Source organism: Heterocephalus glaber, unplaced genomic scaffold, assembly GCF_053883595.1.
Source record: "Heterocephalus glaber isolate CG9 unplaced genomic scaffold, H.glaber_assembly_v1.0 deba00001687, whole genome shotgun sequence".
NCBI classification, from domain to species: domain Eukaryota; kingdom Metazoa; phylum Chordata; class Mammalia; order Rodentia; family Bathyergidae; genus Heterocephalus; species Heterocephalus glaber.
In genome coordinates, this window is record NW_028258412.1 from 1,922,315 (window position 1) to 1,937,994 (window position 15,680).

The 15,680-nt window shown below is 47.9% G+C and overlaps 1 protein-coding gene across 7 annotated transcripts in view; it reads right to left on the reverse strand.

Annotated features, from left to right (window-relative positions):
- Positions 1 to 1,685: 1,685 nt before the first annotated feature.
- Kiaa1671 (KIAA1671 ortholog) overlaps positions 1,686 to 15,680 on the reverse strand; it is a 190,983-nt gene continuing 176,988 nt past the window's right edge. For 6 of the 7 annotated variants that reach the window (XM_087198025.1, XM_004843333.3, XM_021257138.2 and 3 more), the window contains 4 exons: positions 13,409 to 13,533; positions 11,490 to 11,632; positions 9,122 to 9,203; positions 1,686 to 6,439 (listed from right to left, as the gene is read on the reverse strand). In XM_087198025.1, the coding sequence (XP_087054151.1) occupies positions 9,125 to 9,203; positions 11,490 to 11,632; positions 13,409 to 13,533 (347 nt within the window). In that variant the 3' untranslated portion in view covers positions 1,686 to 6,439; positions 9,122 to 9,124. The remainder of the gene's footprint in view (positions 6,440 to 9,121; positions 9,204 to 11,489; positions 11,633 to 13,408; positions 13,534 to 15,680) is intronic. The other variant, XM_021257137.2, reaches the window with a different exon arrangement.

Sequence of the window (15,680 nt, forward strand, 5' to 3'; positions counted from 1 at the left end):
TGCCCCTGATTGTGTCCAGGCCACTTCACTCCAATAGCAGCTTCCTGAGGCCCCTGGCCTGTCTTCTCAGCGTGGCCTCTGGTGACTTTGTAGGCAGATAGCTCTTGCTGCTCTGAGGGGAGGTAGCAGCACTGGGCAGGGCAGGGGGCATGAAACTTTCCAGTGCTCCCCAAACCCCTTTCTCTAGCCTCTTGGTGCCACCATTTTCCTGTTGGGAGTGCATGGTAAACTTGTAAAGGCTGCAGTTCTTAGAATGAGGGATCCCAGAATCCTTCCAGTTTGGACATGCCAAAAGGGCCTAAATATCCAATCCAATCACTGGGAACAAATCTGGGAAGTTTAACTTCTTCATGTAGATGGCATCCTTGATACGACCTGTTTATTGTTTTGGGGTTTTTTTGGTACCGTGGATTGCACTGAGGACTTCGTGCTTGCGAGGCAGGCAGGCTAAATCCCCTGTCCTTGACCTGTTTATTGAAGACCTACTCCGTGCAAGGCTCTGTACCAGCTTTTAAGCATTATGTTTAATCCTCACTCAGCCATCTTTAGGGGAGGAATTGTAACCTTCATTTTATGGAGAAACTGTGTTCAGAGATATGAAGTCACTTAGCCAGGATCACATAGCAAGTCCCAGGCCAGGCCTGGGCTTTTAGCCTCAGTAGCATTAAAGGTGATCATGATGGCCAACTTATTTATGACCAGTAAGTAAATTTATGACCAGTAAGTAAATACTAAGTCTAGGCATTTTAAGTATTTGACAAAAGTAGAGTTTTGTCTGTGATAAGTATTTAATTGTGATTAAAGAATGAATAAAAGGATGAGGAAGCAAAGGAGTAAATTGAAAAGAACAGTTTCACATTATTTGTTGTGGATAAAAAGCCTGGAGTCCACATGGACCCGTGGGGGTGGTGGTGGGATGCAGCAGGTGACAGCTGCACTCTGGACTCGGGTGGATCCCCATGACCCTGGCTCAGCTACTAAGGTCACACAGCCACACTGTCCTGTCCTGCTCCCTGCTGGAGCCAGTGAGAGATCACAGTCACACATAGCTAGGCTGGTTTCCACCCAGGAACTTGGGATGCAGTCACCACCAGCCAGGCACATGGGGAGGAAGGCAGGGGTGGGGACAGAGTGGCTCCCTCCCACTGGGTCCTTCTGGGTCCCAAGGACCTTCATGTGCTCATTACTTCCATGTGCCCCAACTTGGTAACCAAGAGTTCTTGACCTCAGCTCTGCTGGCATCAGGAGTTAGGTCCCTCTTTGTGGGGGGCGGCTGAGAAGAGGGAGCTATTGAACAGCATCCCTTGGCCTCTCCTCACCAAGCACGGAGTATGTTCTCCCCCGTGATGACCTCCGATGGCACAGTCCACCAGGCTGAGAACCCCTGCCCTGAATCCTTGCTCACAAATGCTGCACTCAACCCCCACCCCCATTGTATAGCAAAGGAGAACTGATGCTCAGAGATGCCCCCAGCCAGGAGGTGGCAAAGTGAGCATTCCAGCCCTTGTTCTGAACCTGCCATTTCTCCACGGCCTCCCACCGTGGACAACACCCAGTTCCAGGAATCCAGCTCCCTCCCACTGCAGGCCCACAGCTAGCACAGGGGAGGGGCTGACTCAGCAGCAGGCGAGGGGCACCGGCCCCCCTGCCCAGGAGCCCCCGTTCATGCACATGGACAGGCCAGCTTCTCCAATGCAACTTACATCAAAGCTTTATTTGCTGTTTTCAGAGTCTGAATGCAACGTCTCTGTACATGCAAATGTCATCTCGTTTCACTGCAGTGGACCAGTTTCCAACTGCTCTTCTGTGCATAAGAAACCTCTTTACAGTTACAAAATATAAAAGCACTTGTAGACACCCAATACTCTGTGAGGTCCAGGAAATCTTCCCCCCTCTCTTTTTGTTTACATTAAAAATATAGGTTTTTCTAGATGAATTCTTGGTCATGTGGTTAGATTTTTTCCAGGATCGGATAAAGTGCCTCGCACTTGCCTTCCATTTAGAAGTCCTGGAGCTTGTGAATTCATAAGGCAACTGCAAGAACACCACAGGCAGGGACCTTAGTCCCCCCCCCCCCCCCACAACTTGAGTTCTTGTCCTACCATGACTCAAATATCTGAGGATGAGCCCAGAACAGTTCGGAAAATATATACTATATTTCTAAATACCGTAGTTCTGCCCTCTTACTCCATCTTGCAAAACACATGGGAATCATAACCCGCTGGGAAGCATGTGACTTCTAGGATACCTGTGTGACTTAGGAAATAATACAGTATAAAACATAAAACACCTTCCACACTGCAATTACTCTTGTGAGCTCCATAGTTATGGGATCTATATGGCAATGTGGAATGAGATCATCATTTAAAGGCTCAACTTTTTCTTTAGATTATAGCATGATTTTTAGCTGGTGTGATGCCACCAGGGATTGTCACAGAACAGCTAGTCCAAGTCACATTAAGAGGTGCCATGGCTCAGGTGAGGGGCAACTATTTGAGGGTGTTGTAAGGGGGAGGGAGGAAAAGGAGATGGGCTGGGAGGTGACAATTTCAAGGGTTCACTTGCCGGAAACCTTGGGCTGGTTTTCCAGAGCAGAGAGCTGGCTTTCTGCCTCTCTTCCTGCAGGAGCCAACCAAATAAAGGAAGGAAAAATCCAGAGAGCGATGGGGACTAGAGACCTGGACTGGTGATGACCCAGGGTGCTCATTCTGTTGGCATGGACTTAGGCTTCCACAGCCCTGGCCTCCCCAGATTCCATGGGGGTGGCTCCTGGCACCTTCTCAGCACAGAGCCAGGTTTCCCTACTCACCACGGGACTCAGCCCAAGCTGGTTCCCCTCTGAGATGTGGAGTGGGTCACTCTGCTCGGGTGGCTCTCTCTACCCCAACATTGTCCCTCATCCCATGGGATCATGGCCTCCAGGCTCCCATACTCAGGGTGGGTGTGGGGGGTGTTCCCAGGCTACAGAACCACTCTGTCACTTCAGACACTTCCATAGATTAAACTTCCAAACTGGGGAGTGGAGGCTTTATCTCTGCAGTCGTGCTTCACTCCAGGGGCCAATCTGGGTGCATCAGGATGAAAAACAAATTGTCAACACAGACTGATGAGGTGGCTATCAACCCCAGATGGGAACGACTGGTTTCCTTTAGGAAAATCATGCTCAGGATTTTCCCAAATCCTTTCTCAGCCTCTAAAGCTCAGGAACTTAGGCTGATGGCTATTTCTGTTCATGTTCCTTAGCACTTTCCTAAAGTCAGCCTCACTTCTGGGGAGGCTGAAGAAGACAAACTTGTCTGGGGTTGTATAACCTGTAAGATGCCACCATCTGACTGTCCTTTCTCTAATCCCAGATAACCCAAGGTGGGCGGGTCAGTCTCACTCCAAGCCCCCGAAGGTCCCCAATACAGTGAGGTCTCACTTCCACCAGCATTTCTCTGGTGGTGCTGAGTAATTCTCTACAAGACTAACTTTTGAGGCTTCACCATGTATCATTAAGCAAGGGACCATGAAGGCAATGATCCACTGGAGGGGAATGAGATACAGACTTAGCAAAAAGGCCAGCTGTCAAAATACCGATGGGCACAGGGGGAGGAGGAGGTGGTACCTACACAAGAAGCGGCATTCTAGTAAGCCTCATTTGAGAAGAGATAGAGCTGCTGGGCTGGGCAGGTGACTTGACTGCTCACAGGCGATTAAGGCATATTAAGTTAGTTTAAAAAGAAACAGATATCCAGAGGGGGGCTCCAGAAAAACTTGGAAAGCTAGTTCCCAATGGGTGGGCAACCCACGGCTTAGCCCCAAAGAGCTCACCTAGTTTAGAAAAGGGGAAATAATCAACCCCTTGGCCCAGCTTCCTGCCAAGGCTCCTGGGCAACGGTTACTTCTCACTGCACTGCACAGATCACAAGCAGGACTCCAAGGTCATGGGGAACCTGCACTAGGAGGGTCACTCCCAACCCACTGTGACTGTCAGCTCTGTGCTGCTGGAAAAGATGAGATGAAGATCTTCAGGGCTTGAGGCTAGGGCTGAGTCAGTGGGTTTGTCTCAATCAAGGTAGAATTAAATAGATATATTGCTAGTCAAGGTGTGAGAGGCTGGGCAAAAGATCCCCAGGCCAACCTCACTTGAGAGTGGTTTCTTTCCTGTCATTTGACTTGTGCTCAAATCTAACTCACTTAGAATTAAGCGTTCTGCTTGGTGCTGTCCACACACATAGGAGCCAAGGGCCCTTTCTACTTGGCAGAGAGAAAGACAAGAGTCAAGAGATGAAGTCAGGGCCAGAACACTAGGAGTGTTTTCTAAGAGAAGCTCTTTGACTTAGAGAGCCACCACATTAAAACTGTTGCAAAACATGACATAGATCTGCCAAAAAAATCAAAGCAGTTCTGGAAAGATTAAATCCCCAAATAGTGGGCCGGGGACTTAGCTAGTTCAGTGGTTTCGCCACCTCCTGCCCAAGCGCAAGGACCCGAGTTTGATCCCCGGTACCAAAAAAAAAAAAATCCCCAAATAGTTACAGAGAACAGACTGAGTACTATACCTCCGGGATGAAAATACAAACTCTCATTGAGCAAAGCCAAACTTCCAAACACAGACACGTGAGGCTGATGTCAGCCCCAGCAACAGCCCACCAGTAGGCAAAGCCCAGGCCATTCATTAAGAGGGGGGATGAGTGGGCCCGCTGTTGCTGTCCATGCTTCTGACCTGCACCCTTAAGCAGTGCATAGGCATCTGTCTGAACCTGGAGAAATCTTCAATACCAGTCCCACACGCAAGAGAGAAAAGAGCCAGTAAAAGCAGGGAGGGAGATAAGATGGGGAGAGACATAAAGAGTCTGGGAGAGGAGGCAAGGGAGAAAAAAAGGAAAGTTTTGACACCATTTACAAATAATGGATTTACCAAGAAAGACTTTCCACCTCTCAGGAGTCCACTTTGCTGTCTAGCTGGTCTACACACAGATCCATCAGGACATTCAGTTCCAGGGCCCCCTGCAATCGTGGGCTGCCCTGTGAACTGCCCATGTGTCTCACCATTGGGTGATTCTCTGGCAAGGTTGGCACAAGGTCTATGGCAACTCCAGCATGGCAGGTAGCCAGCCAGGCACATCTGGGATGCTTGCTGGTGCCTGAAGCTTTGGGAGTGGAGGGAAAGGGGTTGGGTTGAGAATTTCCAGGAACAAAAGACAGAGTAGAAGGAATTCCCAGAGGCCTGGAGATTCCCAGGAATCAGCCTATAGAAAAAGAAAGAGGCAGGGTGAGTCTTACACTTTGTCACTGAGCATCCAGCACTCCCAGGAAGTTCGTGGCCTAGAGCTCACCTTTGGCAAAGTTTTGAGTAATGCTACCATTTGAATTCCCCACCCCACCCCCCAAAACATGCAGTCAGGTGGAGCTGGTGAAGATGGCTCAAGGTGACAGAAAATAAAAAACAAAAAGTACTCCTAACTCAAGCATTTGTTCTGAGGCTGATTTAGAAAGGCTCCTCTACTATAGCAACCCAGACTTTGTTCAAGGGGGACTGGAGAAGATGCCTGGGGCAGGTCTGGTGTTTGACAAAGGTACTGCCATTTGAGCAGCACTTATGACCCTTGAGGCCAAGGGACAAAGGCCATCCCACAGAAATCAGAGATCAAATGGGAAAGAAAGGGGGGAGACTATATACAGGGTGACAGTTACAAGTTGTAAAAAGCCTGGATAGAGATAAGGTAACCTGAGGTTAGATACTTCAGAACATACTATTCACACACCTGTCCTCCTATCCTTTAACGTAAAAACATATATATATATCAATTTCAAAGAAAATTGGCTGTTATTGCTTTATTGCCTTCTAAAGCAAACAAAAAATAGGTCAGCTATGCACACAGCCCAACTAGAAGGAGAAATATACTTAAAAGAATCAGGGAGGGTATGTTTAAAAATTGGAAAAGCTGATTTGTCATGAGGAAAAAGGAACCTGTCAAAGCAATCAAAACTCCCAACACCCCATGGTAATGCCTTGGACCAAGATAACAGCAGCAAGTGAATGGTTTGAACTTTCTTAAATGTCCTTTCCTAGTGAAAAGCCAAGAGTTGGTCTCCCAATTCAGGTGTTTTCAGAACCAAGGCAGAGAATCCAGGCTTGCACTGATGTTCCTGGAGATGCAGAAGGTGTTGAACGAGGGTAGAAATGCAAACTGATATTAAAGCAAAACCCCCAGCAGAGGGCATTTCTGGGCAGCCTGGCCTCCGTCCCAGCCTTCTGTCTTGGACCTGAGCAGGTCCTCACAGAGGGGAGGCCTTCCTGTGAGATTTGGACCCTGGAGCATGGTCTCTGGCCCCGAGAGGATCCAGGCACGTGAGCATGGTGCGGGAGGGAGGGCAGCAGCTTGGCCTCTCTGCAGCTCATGACAGTCTGACGGTTAAGGCTTCTGTTAATTGATGTGGCACTGCTCCCTGCCTGGAAAGAAAAGGACAGTGCTGGTGTCAACAGTGGGAACGTTTTGTCCCACCTGCCTCCCTCACCAGGCCTTCCAACCTTTTCTGGGGACCAGGGGTGCAGTCCAGTGGTAGAATACACACCTAGTATGAGCAAGGGCCTGGCTCCCTTCCCCAGCACTGCCAAAAACCAAATAAACGAATAACCATTTCTGGTAGTCCCCAGGGAAGGAGCCTTCATAACCTTAGGCCAGGAAAGATTTTTTGGCAGGTAGGAAAGGGGCGAAATGAGGAGGGTGGCGAGCAGTCTTGTCCAGTGGAATGAACTGGACATTTAGAGCCAGGTCTGAGCCTCACTTTCCTCCAATGGATTGCTGATAATAATATATTTCAAAAGAAGTATCAGAGAGGGTTTGGAATGCTCTCGCCACAAAGAAGTGATAAATGTTTGAGGGGGTGGATTTGCCAATTAACCTGACTTAATCATTACACAGCTTGTAAGTGTACTGAGACATCACACTGCATCCCATTTTTATATACAATTACTACGTGCTAATTAAAAACAAGATTAAACTTTAAAATGAAAGGATCGCTGGAAGACTCCAGGAGATAGCACATGTGCCATACTAAACACAAATAAACATAGGTCCTGATCCCTTAGTCACCTTGAGCACTGATTTACTGGGGAATTTTTAAGTCTTTTTGAGATAAATATGCACATATATACTCAAACATACCTGTCCATCCATACATATACATATTATGCAACCTATATTATGCATCACTCCCATAATCAAGCACATAATATACTACGAGTATTCATCCGGTTGGACAAATAGGGCTGGGGGTTTAGCTCAGTGGTACAGCACCTGCCTAACATGGACAAGGCCTGGAGTCTCATCCCTTGCACAGCATAAATAAATAGATAGATTAGCAAATACATAAATGCAAGAAGTCATCAAAATATACAGGGAGTGTTTAAATTTTTCAATTTATTCTAGTAAAACAGACATTGCCATTACTCCCTCTCAAAATACTCCCCCTTGTTTCCAACACACTTATCCCATCATTCTTGCCATTTTCTGAAGCAGTTCTGAAAGTCCTCTTTCACAAGTGTCCTCATGTGGTGTGATCAAATACACAGTGAATGCTGTTGCTGAGAAAGGCCTTCCAACAGAAAGGCAGGCTCATAAAAACATTACAGTGTATCCTCATCTACCTCATTACTACCATTCACTGGATTTGGCACAATGACTTCTGGCTCTTCCCCCCAAATCAAAATAATCATGAAAAGTAAATATTTTGAATCAATTCAGGACTCTGAGGCAGCCACAATGGTGCGACTAAAGACATTCATGAAAGAGAACTTCTAGAAGTGTTTCAGAAAGTGGCAAGAGTGATGGGATAAGTGTTTGAAGTGAAATGGAGTATTTGAGGGGGATGGTCTTTTACAGTAATAAATTTTTAAAAAAATTTAAACATCCAATCATATTTTTCAATCATACTGCATAAGTAATACATAAAGTGCTGCAAACAGTATCTACAGCATTATCTCCATTCAGGTGAGGTTTTGTCACTGAATGAGAAATAAAAATAGTATTGTTGTCAGAGCATTTGGGACTTCAGGGATGTGGGTCATTTCTGCCAATCAAATCAAGGCCAACTTTGCCTTGTCATCATGTGCTCCTAAACTGAGGATGTACAGGAAGCACACAGTCTGGCACTTCCAGCGTGTTCTCACTGAGCCCTGAGGACCCCTCGGTGATGTGGGCACTGGTGATCCATTTTGTGTGTGGAAACTGAAGTTCACAATGGTCAGACATCTGAGACCTGCACCAGAGTGCATATAATCATTTGGTTTTTAAAATAAGATCAGTCTTCCCCGTCTGTGTGTTCCCCATCTGTGGATTCAGCTAACTCCAGATTGAAAATATTTTGGTCTATGGCCATACTACCCTGAATGTGCCCAATCTTGTCTGAAAATATTTTGGGGGAAAAAGTACATATGTATTGAATGTATAGGCTTTTTGTCTTATTATTATTCTCTAAAAAATTTCCACAGCATTTACTTTGTACTAGGTATTATAATTACCCTAGCAGTGATTTCAAGTATTTGGGAGGATATATGTAGATTTTATACAAAGACTACACCATTTTATGTAAGGGACTTGAGAATCTCTGGATTTGGGTGTCTTTCTGGAGCCATTCCCCTGTGGATACTGACCGATGATTGTATGTATTTTTTGTTTGTTTGAGTTTTCTTTGCTTTTTTTCTTTTTTTGGTACTGGGGATCAAACTTGGGTCCTTGCGCTTGCGCAGCAGGCAGCAAAACCACTGAGCTAAATCCCCAGCCAGATTGTATGTATTTTTTAAATTAAATATAATTAGTTTGTACATGAATATATTCCCCATACAGAAATTGGAAACACCCTTCCATTTTATAAAAGAGGCAGCAGGAAGTGTTCGCCAAGAGCACAAGATCAGAGCCCTGGGCATCTGAGCCTCCACCCAGGCCCTTTTCATTCACCCCAGGCTGCCCCGCTTAGCTCCATACCCATAGGAATAGATCACCACTGCCCCCAAACACAACTCTGCCCACCCTGACCCCTCTCTGTGGCTTGCTCTCTCTGTGGCACCACGTTCCAACTCCACACCTCTGCCCCCATCTGAACTCTGCTCCCAGGACCATGGGAACCTTTCTACCTGTCACACGTGATTCTCATACAGGCTTTGCCGCTTCTTGGATTTCAGCTCCCTTAGCCACTGGGGAGAAGGTTCTTCTGACCTGAAACCACAAGGCCAGGGAGTCAGTGTGGGCCACACCATGGCTCCTGCAGGTAGGGCTGCATGGTGCCCGACTCCATCCATTGTGCCAAGGCAGGGGCTGGCCAAGCACTCACAGTGAAAACATGTCATATTAACATGATCAATAAGCAAGAAACAGAAATTCATCAGTGTCCATCAATGGGCAGAAATAAATTAGTCCTGATATATCCATTCTGTGAAGTAATCTGTAAAATGTTATCTCATATAAAATTATTTCATACATCAATTTACCAATTATCCATCCATCCTTCCATCTCTCTATCCATGTACAAAATCCCTTAATTCTGTATGTCATCTTGACCAGACCATAGTACCTAGATATTTGGTCAGACATTATTCTATCTGTTTCTGTGAAGGGTTCTTTTTTTGGATGAAATTAACATTTAAATCAGTAGACTCTGAGCAAAGCAATTTACCTCCATACTTGGTGGGCCTCATCCAATCAGCTGAAGGCATTAGTAAAAAAAGACTGACTTCCTGGAAAGAAGAGCGGACTGAAATCCTGGGTCTCCAGCCTGCCAGCCTCTTCCGTAGAATTTTATTTATTTTTAATTTTTTTAGACAGGGTCTCGCTATGTAGTTTAGGCTGGCCTCAAACTCACTATGTAGCCCAGGCTGGCCTCAAAATCATGTCAATCCTCCTGCCTCAGCCTCCTGAGTGCTGGGATTACAGGTATCCACCACCACACCCAGCTCCACTGTAGATTGCCAGCACCCTACACAACCACATGAGCCAATTCTTTAAAACCATCCCCTAATACACACACACACACACACACACACATACACACTCTCTCTCTCTCTCTCTCTTTCTCTCTCTCTCTCTCTCTCTCTCTCTTTGAACATATTTTCTGATCTCAGAAGAAGCCCCTAGCCCCCAGGCCTGGAGAGCTCAGGAAGTTGCTGACCTGGCTAGGGGCAGCTCGGGGGGAAAGGGTGACTTGGGGACATCATGAGCTATTCCACCCACCAGCCTTGGAATAAAGAGAGAGCCCCTGGGGAGACCAGGGTATGGGGTACCCCAGAGTAGCCATACCTTCCCTGGTGGCGGAGGCACAAACCCAGGCCTCCAGAGATGCCCGAGTCCCAGGCCAGGAGCCTCCTCCAGCCACCCTGCAATTCTGGTGTCCCTAGGATGGGGAATACATGGCAGCCATCCCTGTCTGTCTGACCTTGTCCTTCTGCTTTCCGAAGTCCACTCTAGTGCAAGAGCATGCACCACTCAAAGCTCCTGGAATACCAGCTTCTAGGTCTCTGTGCACTCTGGCCCCTGCTTGGCATCCCCTTTCACTGCTCCTTGACCTAGCTGAGACCTGTTTGGGCATCTAGACTCAGCAAAAGTACCTCTATTAGCTTGTAGAGCATGATGAGTCCCTCCTCTATCACAGTGTCAAAGGACCAGATAGTACCTATTTCTGACTGTGGTCTAAGGATGTCCCTGCGTAATCATACAGAAGCAGCCACAGACAATGCTGATGTGAGTAGGCATGGCTATGTGCCAATAAAGTTTTATCGGAAAATCCAGACAGTGGGCTGGATTCAGCCTGTTGGCTACAGTTTGCCCATTCTATTCTATCTTGGTACTTAGATCACAACCCTAGCATCAAAAATACTTCCTAATTTTATGTGCTGACAGTACTCGATATAAGAACTTCATTCTCTATTGAACATGTCTACACACCAGGCCCCTAGGCACTGCATGCTTCACCCTCACAGCCACCTGGAAGGTCATGACAGTTAGTAAACCCATTTTGCAGATGGGGAATCTGAGGCTCATGCTGTCTGGTGACTGCACAGCTGGACTCCAACGTGGGCTCTGTAACTTTAGAGCCTGTGCCTGTGACCTCTATCCCCAGCTGAGAGCCCTGTGGGGCAGGGGTTGCACTGAGGTCATCTCTCCATCAACCAGTCTGAGCCCAGGAACAGGACTGCTGTACCCTTGGATTGTCCTTCCCAAGTCTCCCTGAGTCTCCTGATACAAAGGTGTTTCCTAGGAGGATGAGAGGAAGAAAGCCTCAGTTTCTTCAGCTGTCTTCCCCATATCAGTAGTATCCTGGGTTTCTGTGTGGAACAGGGGAAGGAGGAGACATGATCCTGACCTCGGTGCCTGCCTCTGGTGTAGAGTTTAGCTGTCAGGACGTGGAAAGGCCCCAGAGCCCCACTGCAGATGTTGGTGGAAAATCAGAAGAGACGTGCTCCTAGTCAGCACTCTGCAACACCTGAGTCTGTCCCCACAACCCCTCACCTCTCATCCTTTTCCACGCTGGAAGGAAGCACTCGACTGCCCAGCCCCCCAGGCTGGAACAGGGACTTGGGGGTCTTGGGCTGGGGGACCCGGCCTGGGGTCTCACCAGGACTGTCCACCTCTGGCCTCTTGTGCAGCTGAGCCTGGGAAGAGAAGAGAGTCAGGACTTAATGGCCTTGGGTCTAGGGAAGGGCTCACTCAACAACAAGGCCAGCAACACCCTGGGGCCATATTGCCCTGGCATTCCACCTCCCCACCTTCCCATGATGCTTCATAATACTCTGGTGAGGAAATGTACAGAAAAATGCTTTTTAAAAACCTCAAGAACTTGGCAGGTTTCAAACCCACTTGCTTGGACTAGTTGAGCAAGCCCCAAGGCCACTGGTGGGTAGAAATTCCCAGCAACAGTTGCCATGACCCTCACAGGCTCCTGGGTGCTAGACATACAATCATATGGATTCCACCAGGCCTAAGTCATACAACATAGGGTCAGCTCATGATGCTGCTGTCCTGTGTCACAGAGCAAAGGCCTGAAGCTCACTAGTCACACAAGGGTTTTCACTAACTGGTATTCACACTAGGGTGTTAACCACAGGGCACTGCCCACAGCAGAGAGAGACAGGGTGTGGGCTATCCCTAGACTTCATCTGGTGGTGGAGGCACAAGCCCAGGCCTCCAGAGGCAGCCAGCAGCTCCAGGAGCTGAAGCTATGGGTGAGCACATGCAGGAGCCTCACTTGCCCAAGTGCAGCAGCTTCAAGCCATGCCCAGGGATCCAGAGGTCTGCCTGTCTCAGGAGTTCCTGGGGACAGCCACATGGGACAGAGCCTCTGCTCTCCTGTACCCTGGGCCTGTCCTATGCCTCTGGTAGCCCACCTTGTAAAACAACTTCTTCCAATGCTTTGAAAAAATACAGCCATAACACCTGTGGCCTAGCACATGCACTAAACGACATCCATGTCCCGAGGGCCTGTAAAATTGGATACAAAGGCAAACACTGACTTTGTATTCTTGTAAGAGAAGACATAGAAGGCAAAACTTCCATCTACCAGAGGAGTAACCCGCTCATGGCCCACTATTAAGAGGTTTCTGTGGCCCGCGTGGAATATCCAAAGTGGGGACATTCCCTTAATACTCCAAGGGGCTTGCCCTGATTTCCTCATCAATAAAACAGGAGCAAAGAACTGCCTTTTGAAGAACCAGGGATGAGATGGGCCCCATCATAGCCTAGTTAAGCCTATTTCATCCTAGGATGACTTGAAGTGCTGGGGGAGCTGGGTCAGGGAGGGAGGAAGCCTAGCCCTTCCTCAGGACCCTACAGTCCAGCTAGGATCTGGGTGGAACTGAAGGGTGTCACATGGGCCCAGTGTTGGCATCTCCTGTTACCCAGCACTGCAGGGTCCACACGCCTGCCTACCTTCCCTCATGAACTGGATTCATTCCTTAGGGGCCTCGGGATATTATATTGTTCACTCCTGTTTCTCAGATGTCCAGTACTGGACCTGGTACCTAAATGGATCATTTACCCATTTTACAGATGAGGAAACTGAAGCTTAGCTATGAGGCAAAACACAGCAGCAAGTTTGGGGCTGCAGAAAGACAGAAAATGGAAAAGCAACAATGGGCCACTGGTGAAATCCAAATAACTTACTAGCACTGTTAATAATCAGAGGCCTCTTTCCTGGTTTTGACAACGTGCTACGGTCATGAGAGATACAATCACTGGGGAAAGTGGAGTCAAAGGTACATAGGAACTCTCTGTACTATTGCTGCAATTTCCTCTGGGTCTTAAACTATTTCAAAAATGAGGGGAGGGAGGGTTAAGTAATGATGGATAGATTTATGATGGATAGGGAGGGAAGGGAGTGGAAGGAGGAGAGGGAAGGAGGAACACACCAACCCACAAGGTGGCTCTGATACCTTCAGGGCTGCTGGGTCCATGCCTGGAAACACAGGGATCCTCTGAGGCTGGCTGATTGGTGTCCTCTCTGTCCTGGACGTCATCTCCTCCTCATCAGATTCTTCCCTCCTGGGTGATTTCTCTTCTGTTGCAAAGAAAAGAGCACTGAAGTCACTGGAGATCTGTGGAACCCCCCATGCCAGACCCCTTATACATGGCAGGCATCTTGGTACTCCTCCCACAGCCTGCAAGAATGCTGTTCCTGGGCTATTTAGCGGGAGAGGGTGAGTCCAGGTGCCCGCCTGCTCTCTTCCTCCCAACTCTCCCAGGAGACAGGATGCTGGGCAGAGGAGGTTTTCTCCTGGAGGAGGGCATACACAGACCCACCTCCTGCTCATGCCAAGTCAGAGCAATGGAAGGAAATCCTCTGTGGGCACAGGAAAGGGGATAGAAACTTGCCCAGCTAATAACACCCCAGAATTGAGCCCTCCAAGGACAGGGTGAAGAGCTTCAAAAGCCTCCTGGGGAATGATCTACTGGATCCCATCCTCCAGGAGTGGAAGGTGAGGAATTTCGGCCTCCTAGAGTCCTGAACACTGGTGTGGGCAGTGAGGTGGGGATGGAGGGACAAACTCAGTAAGGCCTGGTCCTTGGAGCCCAGGCTAAGTAGGAACTCGGCAAGTGTGGAAGGCCCAGCCCCAGCCTCCCCCAGACCTGGGGGCCCCTAAGTCTGGTAGGAGCCAGAAGTGCTGCTGCCAGGTCTACAGTGGGGAATCTCTGCATTTCTGTGCCTACTGTGGCCCTCATGTGTTCCAGGTAACTTGGCATAGGAGGTGTGATCAAAAACACAGTAAGGTCACGTGGAAGACGCCAAATCATCCCACTGCAGACAGGCAGGTCTGCCCATACCCTACCGAGGTCCTGAGTCGCACAGAACACGCGGAACCAGCCTGCTGCACACAGGAAGGTCTGTGCATGCCCTACCGAGGTCCTGAGTTGCACGGAAGACACCGAATCACCCCGCTGCAGACAGGCAGCCACCTGGTTCCACACTACAAAGATGCAGAGGACACCAGACCAAGGTAATGAGTCCTGCTGCTCCCAGCCCAGAGGTAGGGGCTTCTGAGCCGTCATCCCACTGCTCCTGGTCCAGAGGAAGGGGTTTCCCAGCCACCATCCCTCCGGCTGCTCCCAGCCCACAGGAAAGGGCTTTAGGGTCACCATCCCTACCGCTGCTCGCGGCCCCTGGCCCACCTCACCCAGCTCAGAGGAGGTAATCTGTGCAGGCGCTAACAGCCCCCTGGCCCAGTCGAAATGAGAAAACATGTAAATAAGTCTCAAAACCAGACTTCCAGATCACCTACAGCAACCCCAAAGGGAAATGAGATGGAACACTCTGATACTCAACCACCTGGACCCACTGAACTGGCAACAAAAGGGGATCTGGAAAAAATGAATCAGAAATAATTTCTCAGATAACAGGAGAAATTGTGCCCCTAGTGCAAGACATGATGAATAAATCTAGAGAGAAGCTGAGGAACATGATGGAATCCCAACATAAGAAACAAATGGAATCCATAAAACAGATGCAAATAGATTTCCAGGACATTAAAAACTCCATTGAGAGTCTACACAGAAGAATGAGCCAATGTGAGGACAGAATTTCAGATACAGAAGATAAGATTGCAATTAGTGATCAGGAAAAGAAAAATTGCTTCAAAATTATAAGGGGACATGAGAAATCAATCCAGCAGCTGCTAGATGATGCAAAGAAGAATAACATAAGACTGATTGGGCTCAATGAAGAAACAGGAGAGAGTGGAGATGACATAAAAAACTTCTTCACAGAAATAATGGCAGAAAACTTCCCAAGCAGGGGAAAAGAGCTTGACATACAGATAAGTGAGGCATATAGGACTCCAAATAGTCTTGATCAAAAATAATCTACACATAGGCATATAATTGTTAAGATTCCAGAAAAACAACAGAAGAACAAAGTTCTCCAAGCAGTCAGAGAAAAGAAACAAATCACATACAAAGGAAAGCCCATCAGAATCACAGCAGACTTCTCAACACAAACCATCAAGGCAAGAAGAGCTTGGAGTGACATATTCCAAGCCCTAAAAGAAAACAGCCTCCAACCCAGACTGATGTACCCTGCAAAACTATCTTTCAAAATGGATGGAGAAATAAGATACTTTCATGACAAAGAGCACCTTAGGAACTTCGTGAATACCAAACCAGCACGCCAAAGAATTTTACACAATATCCGAGGAACAGACATTGAGGATC